This window comes from Ranitomeya imitator, chromosome 5, assembly GCF_032444005.1.
Source record: "Ranitomeya imitator isolate aRanImi1 chromosome 5, aRanImi1.pri, whole genome shotgun sequence".
Classification (NCBI taxonomy): Eukaryota; Metazoa; Chordata; class Amphibia; order Anura; family Dendrobatidae; genus Ranitomeya; species Ranitomeya imitator.
In genome coordinates, this window is record NC_091286.1 from 221,931,911 (window position 1) to 221,955,459 (window position 23,549).

Consider the following 23,549-nt stretch of genomic DNA (forward strand, 5'->3'; position numbering starts at 1 on the left):
TATATTAATTGCAATACTTCTTTTGTTAAACATCGTTCAGTTTGAACCATCTGGAAATTGGTTGCACTATTGGACCACGATATCGGCACAAAATGTATCAGCTATATCATTACAATTTACAATACTACACAAAGGCAATCTATCAAGTTTTACTATGATTGGCACTGAAAGAGTCAATCAATATCCTAGAGGAGAAGATCACTAGGTATTGGATTTTTAAAATGGCTACTAAGTTCCTCAAGGACTGGACAGAAAACAGGATATTTTGATGCATTACTTATTATTGTCTGATTATTGTCTTATTATTGTATGTGGTTATGACACCAATTTTCTTATGGCCCTAAGAAACTGTATCTAAATTAATACTCGTTCTTTATAGATCTTTGGGAATCTGAATATGTATTGTAATATTTTTGACAGCTATATACCTTATTTTTTGGATTATAAAACGCACCCCAAATTTTGAGGAGTGCCACTCACAGCGCCATCACTGGGCAATCCTAACAATATGCAGCCTGGACATTCCCTTAAATGTTGAAAGCATTTAACCACTGACTTCAGTCACTGGCTTAGCTATTCTGCACCATCTATCTTGGCAAGACTGCTGATCACAGTGATTGGCTGTACATTCATGATGTAACTGCTACATCTATGTCAACAAAGACTAGCAGGCAGCACTGGAAAGACAGCATGTCACGATTCCTCTGCTCAATGTGTCTGGGTGGGGTGCAGTGAGTGACAGCTCAGTTGTCCGTCCAGTGAAGGGGCAAGTGTAGCTGTCGTCCAATCTGAGGCGGCGAGGTGCTGAGTTTCCTTCAGGTGTTTCCTGTTCTTAGTGATTAACCAGCTACTTAGCTAAGCTGTCAGTCCCAGATCTCTGCCAGTCATAGCATTAGCTTCTCGGTACACGTTGCCTTGTATTTCTGTGCTCTATTTGTTGATCTATTGCTGCTTAACCTTTGACTTTGTTCTGAATATACTTTGCCTATCCCTTTTGCTCTGATCCACTATATTCTTGGTATTCTTTTTCAAATAATTTGTATTGAAAGTTTTTTTTTAATAACTCTTGGGAGGGAGGGAAATGGGGGGGGGAAGACAGGGAAGGGAAGGGTAGGGAATGAAGGAAAGGAGGGATAAAAGGAAATACTCCTATGAAAATAGGGGAGAGACAAGCAATCATACATTTCTGTAGATATATACATAGTTAAGGCTACGTTCACATTAGCGTCATGCGACGCAGCGTCGTCGACGCACGACAACGCATGCGTCATGCGCCCCTATCTTTATCATTGGGGACGCATGCGTTGCGTTGTCGTGCGTTTTCGGAAAAACGCACGACGCATGCGTCGTTTCACCGCACCTGGGTGGCGTCGGAGACGCTACATGTTGCATTTTTGTAGCGTCAAAAAAACGCATGCGTCGCACTTGCGTCGCTCGTGCGTCGTCATTGCGTTACAATTTCCCATTGAAACCTATTGACAACGCACTTGCGTCACGTGTGTGCGTCGTGCGTGCGTTGTGCAACGCATGCGTCGTTAAATAAAATTAAACAAAAAAGTGTCTAGACAGTGTCTAGACAGTGCAAACAGTGATAAAAACATCCCCCATATATAAAGAAAATGTTGGATTGTTTGTCACTTCTGCTGCAGGCTACACATCAGGCTACACATTTGACCAGACTGTCTTTTCATCCGCTGTCCAGAGATGTAAGTATAGAATGATTCTCTGCATTTTCTACATGTTTTTTAAAATTGTTTTTGCAAGTTGTGTATTATATTCTGCACTGTGGTTGTTTAAAGATATATTTATTTTTAGTCTGGTTCTGATTTATGGCGTTGTATAGGATGGCGTTTCATTGTCTGCGGCCTTGATTATTGTTCTTTCCAGGATAGATTTTTCTTTTCCATTTATTGGTTTGGTGGTGTTTTTTGGATTCAGTTGTGATGTTTTATTCTTGCGTTATATGAATTTTATTGTCTCCGGCCATGTTGGTTTTATTGTAAAGTATGGTAGTATAGAATGATTCTGCGCCCTGTTATTAAATGTAATATTTTTTATTGCAAGTTGTGTATTATGTTCTGCACTGTGGTTATGTAAAGACATTGTTGTATGTTTGTGGTTGTGATGTATGGCGTTGTGTGGCCTTTTATTGTCTCCGGCCCTGTCGGTTTTAATGTAAAGTATGGTAGTATAGAATGATTCTGCGCACTTTTATTAAATGTAATAATTTATATTGCAAGTTGTGTATTTTTTTTTCTGCACTGTGGTTGTGTAAAGACATTGTTGTATGTTTCTGGTTGTGATGTATGGCGTTGTATGGCCTTTTATTGTCTCCGGCCCTGTCGGTTTTATTGTAAAGTATGGTGTGTTATTAACGTTTCTGCCCTTAATTTTTGGGGGTTGTTAATTTTTTCCTTTCAAAAATCTATTGTGTTTTTTGGGTTGCTCCATGCATACTGTCCTTTTTTAAAAAAAAAACCTCTCTATTGTGATTACCACTTGGGTCTGTTGTATATTTGTTTTGTTATCTTTAGGCTTTTGTTTACTCTGGCATTGGGTTGTCTCTGCCATTGTTTCTTTTAATCAATGTGGCAGTGTTGTTTCCACAGCGTTAGTTCAGTTGGAGTGCAATGTTCTTTGTGGTTGAAATGTAAATGTTTTTTTTTTTTTTTAAATTGCTGTATTGTGCCAAGGAGCATAGGATAAATGTTATTTTGTTCTTTATTTCAGAATTGCATTATGGCCAGCGATTCCAGCAACACCCCACCGCTGAGGAGTCCGGTGAGTACATGATCAACTATTGCTTACTATTCGCTGTCATTTGTAGATGGGTCACTCAACTTTTTGGTAAACTATTTTGCAGGCTTCTTCAAGTGAGGAGGAGAGCCAGGAGGAACAGAGGGAGCAGGAGCAGAGACCACGGGGCCAAGCTGTGGTTGCAGGACGGCGAGTAAGTTTTTATGTCAAACCTATTCCTTTTTTTTCTTACATTTTTTTGTTTTTGCGGGTATGGGGGGTGGTGGGAGGGGGTGGTGGTGGAGGTGGTAGGTGGAGGTGGAGGAGATAGGGACAACATTGTTTATCTTGCAAACATTAATATTTTACATTTATTCTAGGTTTCACAACGGGCCCATGATGACCAACTCGATATTGACATGATGGTAGCAGCCATAGAGGAACGGGGCCCGTTGTGGGACAGCCGTGACCCCCGGCACGCGGACCAGGGCATATTGCGCCGTTTGTGGATAGAGGTGGCACAATTGCTGTGGGATGGCTTCGACAGCGCTTCCCCCGTGGCCAAAGCTAAATTTCGTAAGTATTTCCAAAATGCTGCTGTGACCCATCAGGCCAGGATTACACAACCGTCTGTGATGTCTTCTATTGGGATTGCACACGGTTGCGTAATCGTTTTCAATATATTCTCTAAAACTTATTTTTTTATACACAGTTAAACAATTGAAGACCAGATGGCGCTCCATGAAGGACCGTTTCAGGAGGGGCCTGAAAAAGGAGGGACAAATCCGTAGTGCTGCTGCAGCGTCAAGGACCTCTGTGTACAAATACAACCATATATTGCAGTTCTTGCGACCGGTCCTTGAAAGCAGAGAGTAAGTATAGTACCTACGCACACACCTAGTTTTTACAACATGCATATTCACGTACTATATTCCAGCCACGTAGCTTATTGCCCAGCCATTTATTTTGGCAAGTACGAAGTATAGAAATGAAGAAAAAAATGCAAGCTCGCAGAGGCGTGAAAAGTAAAAAATACATACTTTTATCCACTTCAATCATAAGCAGAGGATGAAACATCAGCACAATACAATATACACTATCTACGCGTTTCAGGTGACAGGGAACATCAGACCTGAAACGCGTAGTGTTTTTATTGTATTGTGCTGATGTTTCATCCTCTGTTTCTGATTGAAGTGAATAAAGTATTTAGTTTTTACTTTTCACGCCTCGGTGACCTCGTATTTTTTATTCATTTCTGGTCTTCTCACGCTTGACACAGCGGCTCCGTGCTCTGAGCCTTCTGGGATTACTACAATGGTGAGCTTGACTTACTATTTCTTTCCCTGAAATCAGAAGTATACAGAACACAGAAAGATAGTAGATTGGCCATGCCCGGGCAATATTTCATAGTGGAGTAGTATAGTGCCCATCCAGGTGTATCCCAGTTTTTTTACACACAAAAACTTAAAATATAATAGACACGGCATACCTTCTACTGCAAGGCAGGTTATGTTCCCATGGTTGCTCAGCTCGCAGGACCTGTGATGACGTCTCGGTCACATGACCGTGACGTCATGGCAGTTCCAACGGTAAGCGTAACTGTCGGGCGTTACAAACCGCAACCATGGGTGACTATTTTGGAATCAATAAATGCATTTTTTATTTTAAGATTGATGCGGCATATGCAGTGTCAATATTAAAAATAGGTTAATATTAACGGCGGCAATGGATACCGCCGGTAAAGTTAATTAATGACGCATGTGAAATGTTATATTTAGTATACTAATGGTTTCCTTATGTTTTCACAGAACACACAGCAGCACCCGCGAGACTGTCCGACCCTCTGGAGCGGTCCTTCGTGAAGCGCCATCTGAACCGTCGCAGCCATCCCACAGCGAGAGCAGGTCTGCACCACCACAATCTGGCGAACCGGCAGCCGGTCCATCAGATGTTCCCCTGGCCGAGGCCTCTGTCGCTCCTTCCTTCGGGTCTTCCCGACAGTGTCAGCGGGCCTCGGACAGGGCGGTCATGCCCGAATTTTTACATTTGAGCACCGTATTTCAGAATGGTTTCAAGGCGCTGTGCGATAAAATGTCCAATATCGACCGGCGTCTTGAAAACATCGAATCGGAGCTCTCGAGGCCGGCCAAACATTTTTTTAGTGCCATTCACAAGGGCATGGTTGAACATCTTACGCCGGAACTCCAGATTTCGGTCATGCAGGGCTGCAACAACGCATATGTCACTGCTCTGCAGCAGGCTCGGGTCATGCAGTCAGCAACTACAGTGCCCGCTGTACCATCGCTGGCTGCCATGACTCCGACTCCTGCTGCAGAGCACCACCACAGAGCTCCGCGTGCCGAGGGCCACCGCCACCGCCACCACAGAACACAGCCCCAAAGTTCTGATCATGCCAGGCCTTCAAGGGCACACAGACGGGAAGCCGACCCACACCCAGAGGGAGAGAGGAGGAAAAAAAAGAAGAAGACGACGACAAGCACTACAACCTTGGCTATGGCTGCTCCCAAAACAACCAAAAGTACACAGCCTGGGTTGACCCGGAGCACACCAAGTACCCAGCCTGGGTCAACACGGAGTACACCCAGTACCCAGCCTGGGTCTACAAGGAGTACACCTAGTACACAGCCTGGGTCTACCCGGAGCCGGAGTAGCCAGCCAAGGACACTGGTCGTCCCTCCTCCTCCCTCACCTCCTGTTTTGGCAGTCTCGCCACCGTCAACTGGCTGGATTGATGTCGGCATCCCGTCTAGTGTCATAGACTATGCTGCTTCCTCCCCCTCGTCCTCCTCCTCGGTCTCCTCAACACCCCCCAAAAGTGGGGTATATCAATCCCCCTTAATTGCTGACATAGATACCCCTTAACATTTCCCTTTTCTTTTATTTTGTGTCCCTAATAAATTATTATTTTTTTTTAAAATACTGAGTTTTTATTGTCTCAAATAAAGTTTGCACCAAATCACACCGTGCGCCGTATACACAAATATTGTGTTTGTAACACCTGATGTGCAATGTCTGACAATATTTTATAATTTTTTTTTTTCTTTTTTTTAAAGGGCTGTCGCTCATTGTACTATGAGATGTTACAAACACAAACAGCATTGCTCAATATATCAAGTTTAAAATGTACCATCACACCACGATTTCAGTAACGATATAGTTGGTTTTTGTGTGTAACCAACGTTATCTTTTCTGAAATCGTACAACGATTAGACCCCTGCTGTGAGATTATTGGTGTCAGCGAATGATTAGGAATTTTTTGGGGTAGCTGATCACACGCTGTCATTGTTGGATCTGCGTGTTTGATACCGATCCAGCGATGTCTTTGTTTTACACAAGGGAATATTGGGTTACTAGCGCAGTGTTTTTAACACTCAAATATAAGTGAACAATACCCCCCCCCAAAAAAAAAAGGTGTCAACAACGTCCCTCGCCGTCATCTTTCCGCAGTGACTGACACTGTGATTCCTGCCCGTAAAGCAGAGCACACCGTTGACTTAATAAACGCTGTGCTTTAGGGCTGGCACAGTACGGAAAGATGACGGCGATGGACGTGTCACGCACCGGAATGTAAGGTTTTTTTTAATTTTTTTAAATTACATTAACAGGGAAAACATCGTGAGTGCGTCCATGCGCTTCATAACATTACCCATATTACACGGGGACTTGCTCTTTTTTGGTCGCTGGAGAGCTGTCTGTGTGACAGCTCTCCAGCAACCACGCGACGACTAAACAACGATCATGGTCCGGTCGTATCACTGGTCGGTATCGTTGGATAATAGTTTTATTACGGTACCTTAAGAATATTGGTCAGGTGAGGTGGTAGCAATGTTCACAGTGTCGCCACTATTTGACTCTGGACGAATTCTAGCATCCTGAGTCCAATAGTGTTAACTCTGTAGAGTTTTGCAAACATGATCGTCTCCCTCCTTGTCAAGCCAGGTTCATTATGCAAATAGTCTGCAGGATTAAAAATGGTTGACAAGGTGGGAGCCGATCATGTTTATGTCAAAACTATGGAAAACACGGCTGAAATATTTTTTTGTTTTGTCACAGTCCATTTGGGTACTGGTGCTCACATAAATTTTGTGGGACACACATTACTTTACATAACATTGGATTTTACAATTTGATTATTATGGAAAAACATATGGGAGATTTGTTTTGTGAAAACGGAAAGGCACAAGAACTTTATTTCAAAACACAACGCATTAGACAATCAGGGGACATTATAACAATAACCTTACATAGGATGGTAAAATGACATGGACTCCACAGTGTTTACATGACATCATAATACCAAGATGAATTAAACCATTTGATCTTGCCATGAAACACGGCCAACATCTGAAACAAAGTATGCAGCAAATTGGTCCCTCATATGAGCAATCTCCACAGTTGTCCACAGAGGATGATCTTGATAATCAGGCAATGGATTTGGTATGGGTTCATCGAGTTCCACGTTGACTCTCTCTTTATCAATAATAAAATTGTGGAGAACCACACACGCCTTCACCACCTCATCCACTGTCTCAATTTTCAAATTTATAGCGGATCCTAAGATACGCCATTTGGAGACAAGGATTCCAAAGGCGCACTCCACAGTTCTTCTGGCCCTGGACAGTCTATAATTAAATATACTTTTGGTGCGGTCCAACCCCCGACTGGAGTACGGTTTAAGTAGGTTGCCACTCATTTGAAAAGCCTCATCCCCAACCACAACAAATGGCAGGGCCGGGCCTTCGGTGTTGGGAAGAGGTCGTGGCTGGGGGAAATTAAAATTGTTATCGTACAATCTTCGGCCCATATCAGACTCCTTAAATGTCCGTGAATCATTTGCACGGCCAAACGCTCCAATGTCCACAGCGAGAAACCTGCAGTCCGCAGCTGCAATTGCCATGAGCACGGTGGAAAAGTATTTTTTATAATTAAAAAACAGAGATCCACTTCTGGAAGGCTTGGTAATCCTAATGTGCTTCCCATCCACGGCTCCAATACAGTTAGGGAAAGAACACACTTGTTCGAATTTTTGGGTTTTGGCCTGCCATAATTCTGTTGTAGGGATGGGTAAAAATTCCTCACGGAGGTTGTCCCACAATGTGCGGCATGTGTCGGCAATAAAACCAGACAGTGTGGAGACTCCAATCCGAAACTGGAAATGCAGTGATCTCAAGGTCTCTCCGGTAGCAAGGAAACTGACAAGAAGAAAAAGAAATAAATGTAATTAATTAAATTGTTATGAAAGAATTTTTCATTCTTAATTACAATCCCCCACCCCACAAAACCAAAACACGTTACTTTAAAAAATGGCAAGAACATATAAATCCTTCACATTGCATTACGTACCGTAGAGTCACCAGCAGACGTTCTTCGGGGGAAATCGATTTACGGAGCTGCGTGTCCTGCCTGGAAATGGTTCCTTCCACCAGACGCAGCAGATATCGGAAGCTGTTTTGTGACATCCTGGTGTATTCAAAGTATTTCTCCTGGTTCTCATTTAATTCGCCAAACAGACAATGGTAGGCTCCACGACTCTCTCGGACTTCCACTATAGGGTGTAGCCAAAAACGCTGACGACTCCTTCTCCGAAGTTTGTCTCTTTTCCTCTGTTCATGACAGGCAATAGCATAAGCAATAGCAAGTGCTAATTCCAGCTCAATATTGAGGTAGATACTCTCCATGGTACGCTCCATCCTGATGCTGTATGGTTGGAAATAATCTATGCCGGGGTATATATACCACTATTACATTAATACCCACCCTCATCTACCCATTGGTGGCATTATCTAGTGTTTAGACACTAGACCCACCCTCTTCTATTCATTGGTGGTGTTATCTAGTGTCTAGACACTAAATTGTGTGGAAAGATAACATCATTGTTTGACAACGCATGCGTCGTAAAACGCTGCGTTTTTTGGGAAAACGCAACAAAAACGCACAAAAAACGCTGCGTTTTACGACGCATCCGTTCGACGCATGCGTCAAAAATGGTGCGTTTTTGCGTGCGTTTCCGATCCGTCGTGCGTTGCGTCGGCGACGCTGCGTCGCATGACGCTAATGTGAACGTAGCCTAACTGTTGCTCATTATTACAGCACCAGAAAATCAAAAGTATTAATCATACATATACTTTAAGTAATATATGTAACATATGAGAGCTTGTCGCGTCCGGGAACACCTACGGGTGGCCCTGAGACTCTGTGGAGGGAAAGTTCGGTTCAATTAAAACAGTAGCAAGTGGTATAAGATTTTACTATTTGCTTCAATGAAGTCCGCTGTACTTTGTAGTCTGGAATAAGAAGACCCCGTGAGAAATATACTAAATTAGCAACCCGTTCTATCAAGTAGAATATAAGTCTGATGAGGACGAAGAGGAGAGTCTATGCGAGATCGATGTAGGTATTATTCCATTTTTTCCAAAAAGACAATTCCTTCCTCTGGTGAAGAGATAACTATTAGTTTCATCGCATATTTTATATGTATGGTGGAAGTCTGGGTCCAATGATAGGGTATTTCTGCTTGTAGGAGTTCTCGAGCCGTGTATTGGAATGATTTCCTTTTTTGAATTGTGGCCTTGGACAAGTCTTTGAACAGAGTTATTTTGTCGTATGGAGATGCGAGAATTTTTTAATTTCTAGTCAGATCATTCCTCACCCACCCATGGTAAAAGGACACAATAACATCTCTTGCTATATTTGGAGGGAGAGAGAGTGGTCTGGGAATTCTAAAAGCCCTCTCAACCAAATTCTTTACTTTAGTATTAGGTAAGAGATTAGATATCATTGTAGAGATATAATCTTTTAATTGAGATGGCTGGACCGATTCCGGAATTCTTCTAATTTTTAGGTTATTCTTTTAAAATCTTCGTAGTTAGCTAAGCAGTCCTTAAAAGAGCGAATATCTTTTTTGATCTTTTCCAGGGAATCTGAGATCAGAGAATAATTTTTAACGTCATTTGAAGGTGTAGCTATTGAATTTTTGATTGTCTTATCCTCTGTTTTTGAGAAGGGTAGCGAACTGTTAGGGGCCTTAATAGAATTCAGTTTGAGAATTTTAAGAATATGTGATAGAGTGTCTATAAGGCTACATTCACATTTGCGTTGTGCGCCGCTGCGTCGGCGACGCAACGCACAACGCAAATAAAAACGCACCAAAATGCACGCAAAAACGCTGCGTTTTGCGACGCATGCGTCCTTTTTTGCCGAAATTTGGACGCAAGAAAAATGCAACTTGTTGCGTTTTCTGCGCCCGACGCATGCGTCCCCCATGTTAAATGTAGGGGCACATGACGCATGCGTCGCCGCTGCGTCTCCCGACGCAAACACGCAAAACGCTAATGTGAACGTAGCCTAAGTCCTTTTGATAAAGGATTCAGAGGCCTTTGTTTCATCTGTTTGTTGGGAGTCGGAAATCTTTGTATTAGTCCCAGATAAAACTGTCAAATCAACATCAGAATCTAATCCCCTTCCTGAAATGTCCGCTGATGTTAGAAAGGCTTTACAAATTTTGATTCTAAATCCTTCAGATGGAGAATCTTCAGAGGCGGGAATATTGTCCACTAAGGTAAGGTTGGAGAGGCATATCTCAGACTCCATGAGAATTTGCTTCAAATTAGAGTCGTCTGTATTTAAGGGGTATGAAAAATGTTCTGGGAGAGCGGCCTCACTGGGATCACTAGAATCTTCTGAATAGGAATGGAGAGATGAGAGATGAGGTATCAGAAGAATCTCCTTCATAGAGAGAGTCCCTCCTCCCAAGAGAGGAAGATTCAGTAAAGTCTTTCGAGTGGACCCTCTTTAGTTCCTCATGCGAGCCAAAAAAGGCATCTGATTCAGAATTTGAGACATGGAGGGAAACTGCTGGTTCTGAATGATCCTCTATGTCACTATTGTTATGTATAGTAGAGGTACATTTTATATTTATGTTATGGAATGGTATAATAGAAAGTTTATTAAGATCGTTCAAAGAATCCAGCCATTCTCTCTGTGCGTCCAATAGAGGCTTTAAGAAATCATTGGTGTTTGACCCATTAGGGCAAGGGGAATTATCAAGAGATAATACCGCATTTTTGTCAGCAATCTCACTGGTCTCTGCAGAAGGACACATGGTGTCAATCAGCTGTGTTTCTTCAGCAGTGTCATCTATGGAGACATTACATAATCTTTTTTTGTCATACTTCTCGGCAGTGACATTTACTGAGACATCATATAGACCCCTTTTGCTATTTGACTCTAGTTTAGAGCTGCTATAGCTTTCAAATAAATCTCTTGCATCCATTAAGCTGCTCTCTGGTGGCACTGGATAGTCCTTATCCCCCGGCAGTATAGCAAGGATCCGGGGAGATTCGCCTCTGTCGGAGACCGCAGTGATTCTCCTTGTCTTTTCAGCAGCGGTGCCATCTTCATTTCCTGCTTCGTCGTCCCGGCTATTTCCTTGCGTCTGTCCTCCTTTCTGGCAACTGGCAGAGAGGATGTCGGAGTATTCTTCTTTCCACTCCGCAGGTCCCGGTGTCTTTCCTCAACGATGTTGTGTCGCTCCTCCTCATCGTCCCGGGAAACACTGCCGTCTGTCGGTTGTCTGGCACCTTCTCAGTGACTAATGTGTGAGCCGCTTGTAAGTCGGATTTCTTCTCTCTCCCTGCTGGCTCAGTCGGTATCGCTCCGGGCGTCTTACGTCCAGTCATGCTTGAGGTGATGAGTCTTGTGTGGGCATTCATCTTTGGTCCTGCATCGGCGGCCATTTTAGTTGTCTTCTTCCCTATAGACAAGGCAGGAAACGATTTCTGCTCTGGAAGGGTTTTTTCTTAGTTAAGACCATGTTTTGGTTCTTAATTAATGTTCCAGGTATGTTCCCACAGGTCTTCAGCTTCAATAAGCTCATAAAAGTCCTCTTTAAAGTAAGCTAGTTGCTTATTTAAGGGCATTCTCAGGAGATCCTGTGAAACAGGTCTGCTCCTTTCCCCTTGCAAACCACGCCCCACTATTCTTGGTATTCTAACCTTGGACCATGACTTGACTTATGCCTTTGTCTTTCCCCTTTAAGTTACAATATGCTTTCTTGGTATCTGACCCTGGAATGTTTTACTACCCTGCCTCATGGCTTGTCCACGTGTAGTGATTAACATCACTGAAAAGGCACCGTACACTGTACAGTCAGATGCTTTTTCATATGACAAAAGATAAAACTTATCTGAATGAATTATGTCTAACATGTAATCAGGACTGGAAAGAGAAGAAAAAAGAACCATAGATAACAAATTTATAATTTTCTTTCTTTAACTCTTCCTGATTTTAGCTTAAGAAAAGGTATTCAATATTATGCTCTTTAAATTTCATAGCCAATACTCTTAAAACCCTCTACATACAGGTCATCAATTTGAAGGGCTATAAAATGCCTCACAACTCCACATTTTTAGCAGCTAATGAATGCTTGCCGAAGAGCCAAAGATGCAGTCATGGAAAAGTGCCAGGAGTAGGCCCAAATTAAACCAATATGTCACAAAAAGGCTTGGGACTTTTGCGTGCTAACCAGGTCCTTAGAACCAGGGTGCTCTTTCTCCTGGATTACTCCTGAATGTGGCGATGCCAAATTCCCGTGCCTTCCTAGGCTCCTATATCTACCCTGGTTTGTCCCCTCCACCACCCAGGGTAGTGGGAAGCTGAACTGTATAGGATTACACTAACCAGACAAACAAGGGAGAATGGATAGGCATAAATAAAAATACCAACCATACCAAATACTCACACAAAACAAAAGAGCGGGACATATGTGTTGTGAATTCTGTAGCCAGGCTCCCTCCTGTGGTCGTGAGTGGTACTTCGGCTGGTTCTGTCTATGAGCTTCCTTTGGTGGATGAGAGTGGTACTGCGGCTTCTGAGTTTCCTTCCTCAGGTGATGAGGTTAAGTCGTTAGGTGCTGCTCTATTTAACTCCACCTGGTGCTTTGATCCTGGCCTCCAGTCAATGTTCTAGTATTGGTCTTGCTTCCTCCTGGATCGTTCCTGTGGCCTGTCTATCCTGCATAAGCTAAGTTCTGCTTGTGTTACTTTTGTTTGCTATATTTTCTGTCCAGCTTGCTATATTGGTTTTTCTTGCTTGCTGGAAGCTCTGAGACGTAGAGGGAGCACCTCCGTACCGTTAGTCGGCGCGGAGGGTCTTTTTGCCCCTCTGCGTGGTGGTTTGTAGGGTTTTGTGTTGACCGCAAAGCTATCTTTCCTATCCTTGGTCTATTCAGTAAGTCGGGCCTCACTTTGCTAAATCTATTTCATCTCTGTGTTTGTATTTTCATCTTTACTCACAGTCATTATATGTGGGGGGCTGCCTTTTCCTTTGGGGAATTTCTCTGAGGCAAGGTAGGCTTATTTTTCTATCTTCAGGGCTAGTTAGTTTCTCAGGCTGTGCTGAGTTGCATAGGGAGCGTTAGGCGCAATCCACGGCTACCTCTAGTGTGGTGTGATAGGATTAGGGATTGCAGTCAGCAGAGTTCCCACGTCTCAGAGCTCGTCCGATGTTTTTGATAAATGTCAGGTCACTTTGTGTGCTCTGAACTTCAAGGTCCATTGTGGTTCTGAATTACCTGTTCATAACACATATGGCAGTTAAAAAAGGAGAAACGAAGTAGGAGAGGATGAGGATGTGCACACAGACAAAACTCCAAGCATCAATCTCCTGAACAATCTCCAAACACCACCTCCAACCACGAACAACACCTCCAACTACATTACCAGGTTGTGACACTAGTCACAACTCACGGACAGGACATAATGCACAGAAGTCAAACGTTCTGGGGTCAGGACCAAGAGAGCATGTGGTAAACTAAGGAAAAAGATGAAGGGGTAAGTCAAGTCACAGTCCAGGGTCAGAATACCAGAGAAGTAGATGATAAGCAAAGAGGCAATAACAAAGGGGTAGCCAGTACACGGTTCAAAGGTCAGGCAGCAGTAAATCAGAACTCACAGCAAAGGAATCAGGCAAACACACACCAGAGAGCATAAGCTTTTGACTGGCAGTGGTTTGGACTAGACAACTCAGCTAAATAGCAGGGCTATTACCTAGAACAAGGAGCGCATGGAAAAATCTCTGCACCTCCCAGTCTCAGATAGGTCAACTGAGCTGTCAATCAAATTATTGACAGCTCTGCACTCCCCAGCACAGGATAGGACGACAGAGCTGTCTATCACTCAGTCCCAGATACTCTGAGCGGTGAAATTGTAACTGTACTCCCCTCTTCTTTGGGGCCACGAGGCCACCAGATTTCCCAGGAAACCTACGAAGAAATGCTCCGACCAAACGATCAGCCTTCATCAAACAAGCCAAAACCTAGGATCTCTCTTCAGCTCCTTATCCCATCCAATGAACAAGATATTGGAGGGAATTTCAGATCCTCCGAGAATTCACGATCCTCTGCACCTCATACTTCAAACCTCCATCAACAGAGACTGGAGGAGGTGGGGAAGAGACAAAAATCATGGAAGGGAAAAACTTCTTTAACAGGGATCTGTGGAAAGCATTGGGGACATGAAGGGATTGCAGAATCTTTAATCTAAAGGTAACTGGATTGACTACCTCCAAAATCTCAAACGCGCCAATAAATTTAGGACCCAACTTTGCAGAAGCAATTTGGATAATAACCAGTAGCGTAGCTACTGGGGGGCAGAGGGGGCCATTGCCCCGGGGCCCGTCACCTGAAGGGGCCCACCGGGAGATCCACTGCTACGTCTGAGGTGTCGGAGGGAGCTGCACAATGCCGGATCCCCTCTCTGATAAACCCTGCACAGTGGCAGGCTGCAGAGCCTCCATCCGTCTGTGCAGTGTGCGATGTGGTCTCATCCGAGGAGTCTCTTCCTGGCTGGGCTGGATGCAGCTGCAGTTACTTTCTGGCTGTGCAGGCTTGGATTGGCTGAGGCATGCTGGGTCCTAGTGCCCTCCTTGCATCTATCTGGACACTTCCTGGTCTCCCTCACTGCCTGAAAACTTCATCAGTAAGGGGCAATGGAATTTATTAGATTAATTCAATTTAGGAATATCATGGTCACAGTGGGGTGAATGTGAGAGGATTGTGATATTGTGGGGGCTGAAGTGGGGGAGGGGGAGAGGGCACTGTGGTGTAAATGTGAGAGGATGGGGGTTATTGTGGGTGTTGGGGTGAGCAAGGGGGACAGGGCACTGTGGGGTAATTGTGAGAGGATGGGGTATTGTGGGAGCTGAAGTGGGAGAGGAGGACAGGGCACTGTGTGGTAAATGTGAGAGGATGGGGGTTATTGTGGGTGTTGGGGTGTGCATGGGGGACAGGGCACTGTGGGGTAAATGTGAGATATGATGGTGGTATTGTGGTAGGGGGACAGGGTACAGGGGAGTGAATGTGGGAGTTTCAGAGTATTGTGAGGGCTGAGGTGGGTGAGGGGGCACAGGGCATTGAGGGGCTGATTATTATTATACTGTTTAATGGAGTTTATGTGCACTCCATCATATGTAATAGTTGCTGTCTTGGGGGCTGGAGATGGGGAATTTGGGGGCTTTTAATACTTGCGAGCTGGGTCTTTTATAAGTATTAGTAAACAAGCATAGCAATGCAGGTTAATAGCGTTAATACGTTACTAATAGGTTAATATTTCAGTATTAGTATAACAAGGATAAGTATTAGCATAAGGGTGCAGACAGACGGCCGTATAACTCAAGCAAGGATCACATTGCAATCCTCGGACTGGCTGGTACCACTCCTGTCATGAGCATGATGGGGTGCGCCTACCGTCATGAGACCCCAAGAAAATTGGTGTGATCAGGCGGTCATGCGACCACGTTTGCTATTTGCACGTGTTGACTAGACAAGTTTGACTTCTCTCAATAGAAGAAAATCGTCACATGGCCTTCTGCTCTCATTAGTAGGGTTGAGCGAAACGGGTCGGCCATTTTCAGAAGTCGCCGACTTTTGGCAAAGTCGGGATTCATGAAACCCGGCCCGACCCCTGTGTGGGGTCGGCCATGAGGTCGGCGATCTTTTGAATCTGGTATCGGAATTCCGATACCGAGTTCCGATATGTTTGCAATATCGGAAATCGGTATCGGAATCCATATTTAAGTGTAAAATAAAAAATTTAAATAAAAAATATTGCTATACTCACCCTCTGACGCGCCCTGGTACTGACCGGCAGCCTTCCTTCCTTAGAATCAGCGCGTGAAGGGCCTTAGATGACGTCGCGGCTTGTGATTGGTCGCGCGACCGCCCATGTGACCGCTCGCGCGACCAATCACAAGCCGCGACGTCACCGAAGGTCCTTCAAGCGCTGATTCTTAGGAAGGAAGGCTGCCGGAAAGAAGAAGGGCGCGTCCGAGGGTGAATATAGGAATATACTCACCCTCGGACGCGCCCTGCTTCTTTCCGGCAGCCTTCCTTCCTAAGAATCAGCGCTTGAAGGACCTTCGGTGACGTCGCGGCTTGTGATTGGTCGCGCGAGTGGTCACATGGGCGGTCGCGCGACCAATCACAAGCCGCGACGTCATCTAAGGCCCTTCACGCGCTGACTCTAAGGAAGGAAGGCTGCCGATCAGTACCAGGGCGCGTCAGAGGGTGAGTATAGCAATATTTTTTATTTTAATTCTTTATTTTACACTTAAATATGGATCCCAGGGCCTGAAGGAGAGTTTCCTCTCCTTCAGACCCTGGGAACCATTGGAAACCCAATGCACTGCATTGGGTTTCGTGTTTCGGCCGACCCCGACTTTTTTATAGGATCGGCCGATTTCACTCGACCCGACTTTTGAAAAAGTCGGGTTTCGTGAAACCCGACCCGATCCTATAAAAGTAAAAGTCGCTCAACCCTACTCATTAGCGATGCTGGAGCCATTATTACTGTACATAGGGGGACTCGTAAATATTAAGTAGGCACTTACGAAGCATTGAAGCCTAGCTACTGGGTGGCAGACGGTGCTGAACCGGCTGTCAGTCTGTCCCGGGGCATCTGTTACAGCCGCCGCTGTTTATACACAGAGCGGTGACTTAAAAAGCGCCGGCGCCGCCCCTTTGACTGGAAGAGCAAGGCTGCTGGGAGGAATAAAGTTGATTTCCTCCAGGCAGCGAGACTCTCAGTGCGGGCGCCATACGGTGTCAAAACGCTATTAACCTGCAGAATAACACTATATCTGCAGGTTAATAGCATTATTTACATGATAGGTTCCCTTTAAGAACGATCTCCCTGCACTACTGCTCTCCATTTTGTAGACCACAGGTCACTTTAAGCCTGTCGTATACAGAACGGCAGAGTGATGCACTGGCTGAGTCACCAGTGCATGCACAAAATGTCAGAATGCTAGCTAACGAGAGTCACTATACAGTTTGGTGGCCATCATACAATGTGGGAGCCCATATACAGTGTGGGGACCACTGTAGAGGGCAACCATAAAGTGTGCGGACTACAGTGGGGGCCATTATACAGAGTGGGAGCTAATGAGAGGGCCATTATACAGTGTGGATTACTGTGCATGGCCCTCAAAATATGTGGAGACTACTGTGGCAGCTATTTTGAAGTGTGAGGGACATTATGCAGTATGGGGGCTACTGTGAGGACCAATAAACATAGTCGAGGCTACTGTGGGGGGCGAATATACTGTGTGGGGGACAATATAAAGTGTGAGGACTACTGTGGGAGTCATTCTACTGTGTTTGGGACAACAGTAAGGACATAATTCTAATGTAAAGGGTAACTCTGGGGGACATCTTACTATATGTAGGGGAGCTGTGGCCCATCATACTGTGTAAAAGGAAGCTGTGTGGGAATTATACTGTGTAAAGTGGAGCTCTGTCAGCATTATACTGTGTATAGGGGAGCTATGGGCCCATCATACTGTGTATAGGGGAGTTGTGGGTCCATCATACTGTGTATAGGGAAGCTGTGAGCCTATCATACTATGTATAGGGGAGCTGTGGGATCATCATACAGTGTATAGGGGATTATACTGTGTATAGGGAAGCTGTGGGCCCATCATACTATGTATAGGGAAGCTGTGGGCCTATCATACTATGTATAGGGGAGCTGTGGGATCATCATACGGCACATGGGGGAGCTGTGGGCCCACCATACTGTGTATGAGATAGCTGTGGGAGCATTATACTGTGTATAGGGCAGTTGTGAGCCTATAATGCTGTGTATAGGAGAGCTGTGGACCCATCATATCATACTGTGCATAAGAAAGCTGTGGGGGCATTATACTGTGTATAGGGGAGCAGTTGTCTCATACTGTGTATAGTGGAGCTCTGCCAGCATTATACAGTGTGTAGGGGAACTGTGGGATCACCATACGGTGCATAGGGGATCTGTGGGTCCACCATACTATGTATAGAGGAGTTGTACATGGGGAACATTATTAAATGTTAAGTGGGCACTTAAACATTATTATAAAGAGGGGTACTCAGTAATGTGACCATGAAAGTTGCATATGGAGTATTATTACTTTCTAGGGGCAAAATGTGGAGGGTACATGCACAGGAAATGAATATTTTCTAGGGGCAATTTTACCATCTAGAGAGCACAAAAGTGGGATTATTACTATGTAGAGCACTGAGAGGAGCCATTATTGTGCCACACAGAAGGTGCAGTAATAGGGCCACATACGGCAGCAGCGTCTCAGTATTTTAATCAGCAGGATGAGGAGTTTGTGCAGGTTGGAGATAGATGTGAACAGTGCTGGAAATGTGTGAAATTAAATGTGTCTTTGCTGTGATATCTGCAGATGAGTCCTGGATGGAAAAGTCAACATGTCGGTCTGGGTCAGATGGAAAAGATGCGATTAGTGAATGACTCCATCAGAAAGAACATCCTCTGTATGTCACCATCTATAACTGTACTGTGATCTCTATATGTCATGCAGGACTGGTATCTAGCACTATATGTCACCGTATGGCGGTAATATCAGTTTGGTCATTGTACAGAGATTTATTTTCAATAACAATGCGGTCATCTCCTGAGGTTCCCCTATACCCACTGTAGTTATAATCATAGTTACCTGGTTAAGGGCCACAGGCAGACACAGACAAAAAAGGGCCTATGTGCAAGAATAATATATGGGCCCTTTGCAGCCCAAGAGCTCCTAAAAATACAAAATTGCACCTTATTTAGAGGTACATATGGGCCCCCTTATCTCTTGGGCCCATGTGCTGCCACATAGGTTGCACTAATGATATGTCCGCCTGTTAGAGGCCAACACATATGTTTCTCCCCGTCCCCCCCCCAAGCTGAACCCCTAGCTACGCCTCTGCTAATAACTAAACTTTATCATCAACTTTCCAGTGGAACATGGAAATGTATCGGCCTTATGTTTTAGACCAAACTGAGCAACACCAATATTCCCCTGAATCTGTCTCCAAACATCCCCAAGTTTCTGAATGGTCACCTCTACTCCAGGACACCCAAACTTATCCTAGAAAATTCACCAAAATGAAGATGAAAACCAAAATTACAAAAGAAAGGGGAGGTTTCAGTGGACTGATTGACTCGACTGTTAAAGGGGAACTCAGCAAGAGGCAAAAATGAGGACCAGTCCTCCTGCTGAGCCACAACAAAACATCTTAAAATTTGTTCAAATGATTGATTCGTCTTCTCTGTCATTGATTTCAGGGTGGTAAGCAAAATTAAAATAACAAATCAATCCCCAATTTCCAACAATAAGCCCTCCAGAATTTAGAGACAAACTGCACCCCCGTATCAAATGCATTGTTCAAAGGAATGTCATTCAATCTCACGAGTGAAATATAAACTGGAAAGTGTTTCACCATTAGGTAACCTAGATCAGAGGTCCCCAACCTTTTTTGCCCCAGGGACCGGCTTTAAGCAAGACCAGTTTTCCATGGCCCGGTGGGGTGGCGGTGGGGCAGGGGTGGGGCTCTGGTCATATGGGGGTGGAGTTATGGAGGGGTGGAGCTTAGTGCATACTTATCATGTAATTATGACATTTATAATGAGAATGTGATTCACACATTCACACACACACATTCTCACACACACATTCACACACACACACATTCACACACACATTCACACACACATTCTCACACACACACACACACACATTCTCACACACACATTCTCACACACACACACACACACACACACATTCTCACACACACATTCACACACACACATTCACATTCTCACATACACACACACACACATTCTCACACACACACATTCACACACACATTCACACACACACATTCACACCCCCCTCTCACCTCTCCTCGCACTCTACCACAGCATCTCATTGCCTTCCTCTGACACAGCCGGCCGCTGAATGATGACGTCATCCAGTCATCCAGCGGCGCGTCTGTGTGAGAGGAAGCAGGAAGACAGATCGCTGGGCAGCGGAGCTGCACGGATTTCTCCCTGCCTGCCGCAGCCACCCTGCAGGGGCTCCCCTCCACCTCTGCACACATTGGGATCCGGCGCTCTGCAGCTTCTCTGTGCCGGCTGTCAGCTTGACAGTCGGCACAGAGAACAGCTGACTCCCTGACCGGGGACGGCAGAATGCAGCCGCCGGGGGGAGACACTGCGGACCGCCGAATGAGGCGGCCCGACTGCGCCCCTCCCTGCCGGCTGCACCCGGGGCAAATGCCCCGGCTGCCCCCCCCCTAGATACGCCACTGGGCGTGTCAGTGAGGAGAGCCAGCCGCCCCACCCCATCAGGAACACACCATGCTGCGCAGGAGGGCTGCCCCCTCGTCCTGCATAATGTTCTCTGCCGGGAGCTGCGAGCTGTCACAGAGCATGCTCTGACCAGGCGCAGGGCCGCGAAGCTAGCTGTCAGCGGTGCCGCGGACCGGCTGAAAAACCTCAACGGCCCGGTCCTGGTCCGCGGACCGGCGGTTGGGGACCTCTGACCTAGATAACGGAACAAAGTGAGATTATTTACTGAATCGGTCAATTACCAATCAAGTAACAGTTTTTCCACTAGAGAAAGGCAAATCAGTAATGAAATCCATGGACAAATGAGTCTTTCACAGTCTTTCTCGAATAAGCAATAGAGCCAATTCCCCAGCTGGCTGGTTATGACACACCTTAACACATGCGCAAATCTCATAAGCAGATATAAAATCCTTAATACTGTGTTAAGCATAGATGGCCACCAAAAGAGTTTACCAACATCTTTCTAAGTAGCAGTAACCCCTGGGTGACCACTTAACATGGAATCGTGAAACTCCTGCAATAGACAGTAACAAGAGTTGTGGGGTCACCACAGGAAATCCTTACTGGGATCCAACCTCGACCTAAAGGTACCGTCACACTAAGCGATGCTGCAGCGATACCGACAACGATGCCGATCGCTGCAGTGTCGCTGTTTGGTCGCTGGAGAGCTGTCACACAGACAGCTCTCCAGCGACCAATGATCCCGAAGTCCCCGGGTAACCAGCATGTGTGACGCCGATCCAGCGATGTCTTCACTGGTAACCAGGGTAAATATCGGGTTACTAAGCGCAGCGCCGCGCTTAGTAACCCGATGTTTACCCTGGTTACCGTTGTAAATGTAAAAAAACACTACATACTTACATTCCCGGTGTCTGGTCAGGTCCCCTGCCTTCAGCTTCCCGCACTGACTGAGCGCCGACCGTAAAGTACAGCGGTGACGTCACTGCTGTGCTTTACGGCCGGCCGGCGCTCACCAGTCAGTGCGGGAAGCTGAAGGCGGGGGACCTGACCAGACACCGGAATGTAAGTATGTAGTGTTTTTTTTTTACATTTACAACGGTAACCAGGGTAAACATCGGGTTACTAAGTGTGGCCCTGCACTTAGTAACCCGATATTTACCCTAGTTACCAGTGAAGACATCGCTGGATCGGCGTCACACATGCCGATTCAGCGATGTCAGTGGGAGATCCAGCGACAAAATAAAGTGCTGGACTTTCCCCAGCGACCAACGATCTCCCAGCAGGGGCCTGATCGTTGGTCACTGTCACACATAACGATTTCGTTAACGATATCGTTGCTACGTCACAAAAAGCAACAATATCGTTAACGATATCGTTCAGTGTGACGGTACCTTTAGTTTGTGCTCAACCAATTAATCCAAGAAAAAGGTATAGGTCATATAGAAGGGATCACCAAGAGACATGGACACTTAATTGAAATTTATTGGACACACAAAGAACACTTAGAAAACATTAAAAACATTAAAATAGTCACTCATGTGACATACCAATACAGAACTTGAGCTCACAATAAAGCTTAGCACTTCAAACCCGACTTTCAGTGTCTACATACATATATATAAAAGTTAATAAACAGCATACCAACACATACTATGTAAGCAAATCCCTAACTTGATCAAAGATATATGTATAGTGAGCTCTTGAGTGTTAGCCCAAACAACCACAGTTACACCATATGCAGATACATAAACTCCGAACAGCTTTACCAAATGTAAGCTGTGGATATAAAATGTTGATGCCACAAATTACCGGACCCAATGAGAAAAATATAAACTTGAATGAAAAAATCATAAGGGGTAAAAACTCGGTAATTGAAACCTGGCGGTTGAAAGAAAAGTGCCCATAAGAGATATTCACCTATGAGATGTCCATGAAAAATATCATGGAGCAACCAAAGCGTCGGTAAGCTCAACGTACATGAAGTCAGGTTAGGCAGTAGAGACCCGACGCGTGTCGCCACTCACGGTGGCTTCAACCGTCAGGTTTCAATTAGCGAATCCTAAAAATCATTGCAATGCTTTCATTTCACAAGGTTGAACCCAATCAATTATAGCCTGCACCTTCCCAGGATCCATCTTAAACCCTTCAGCCGATATAATGAACCCCATGAACGATATTTCCTGAACAGAAAAATAATATTTTTCCAATTTAGCAAACAAAAAATTTTCCCTGAGTTTTTGTAAAACAAACCGAACGTGATCGTAGTGTGAATTCAGATCAGGTGAAAAAATTAGAATATCATCAAGGTATGCCACAATAAACCTTCCAATAATATCAGAAACAAAATGTCATTCATAAAGTTTTGAAAGACTGCAGGTGCATTTGTTAATCCAAAAGGCATGACAAGCTTTTCAAATAAACTTCCCGATGTTAAATATGATCTTTTCCACTTATCGCTTTCCCAAATGTGTATCAAATCATAAGCAACTTTCAAATTTAGAAAACCATACTGTATAGCCTCAGTAAGCTAATTATATTGGTCGGGGATGAGTGGAAATGGGTAAGTATTCTTAACTGTAATTTGGCTTAGTTCATGAAAATTCAGGCAAAAAAAACCCCCGCAGCTACAGGCGAGAAGGAAGGACGGATATGACCCTTCCATAAACTTTTGCTTACATATTTTTTTCATAGTGCTCTTCAGGTCCTGACAAATTATACAGACGAGTTTTAGGCAATTTGGCATTAGGAAAAAGATTTATAGCACAATTATAAGGACGATTGGGAGGTAGTACAGTATATCTGCCTTTTTCTCCGAGAACACATCTCCAAAGTCTTTCAGGTACACCGGCAGACCCTCCAGACTAGTGGAGCAAATTTGTACAAAACTAAGATATTTCTTATGAAGGTGGGAACTCCATTTAACAATATAATTCCAACCCCAATCAATAACAGGATTATGGATACAGAGCCATGGAAATCCCAACACCAACCCAGCAGGTAAATTACAACACATAGCAGGAGATGAACTCAGAGTGTCCTGTCAATTCCAAAAATTTGAATGGGTCTATCCAATCTAACAGTCACTAATCTTAATTTAAGAACCAGTCCAGAATGTGACTGTGGTGGCAGACCCACAGTCAATGAAAGCAAGAGCAGATAACC

The 23,549-nt window shown here is 44.7% G+C and overlaps 2 protein-coding genes across 3 annotated transcripts in view; one reads left to right on the forward strand and one right to left on the reverse strand.

Moving 5' to 3' along the window:
- The window catches only part of SYTL3 (synaptotagmin like 3), a 321,014-nt gene that overhangs the window by 194,956 nt on the left and 102,509 nt on the right, over positions 1 to 23,549 (reverse strand). The window lies entirely within an intron of this gene.
- LOC138680742 (uncharacterized) lies at positions 2,692 to 11,873 on the forward strand. Its single transcript, XM_069768017.1, has 7 exons — positions 2,692 to 2,781; positions 2,864 to 2,950; positions 3,117 to 3,312; positions 3,449 to 3,523; positions 10,176 to 10,315; positions 11,254 to 11,354; positions 11,795 to 11,873. Exons 1-7 carry the CDS (start codon positions 2,707 to 2,709, stop codon positions 11,871 to 11,873), a joined length of 753 nt encoding a protein of 250 aa, XP_069624118.1. The 5' UTR covers positions 2,692 to 2,706.

Excerpts from the sequence above, each read along its gene's own strand:
- LOC138680742 (XM_069768017.1), top strand. The coding sequence starts at position 2,707 with ATGTTATTTTGTTCTTTATTTCAGAATTGCATTATGGCCAGCGATTCC. Across the intron at positions 2,782-2,863 it reads CCCCACCGCTGAGGAGTCCG|GCTTCTTCAAGTGAGGAGGA; the intron begins GTGAGTACATGA and ends ACTATTTTGCAG. Across the intron at positions 3,313-3,448 it reads CGTGGCCAAAGCTAAATTTC|TTAAACAATTGAAGACCAGA; the intron begins GTAAGTATTTCC and ends TTTTATACACAG.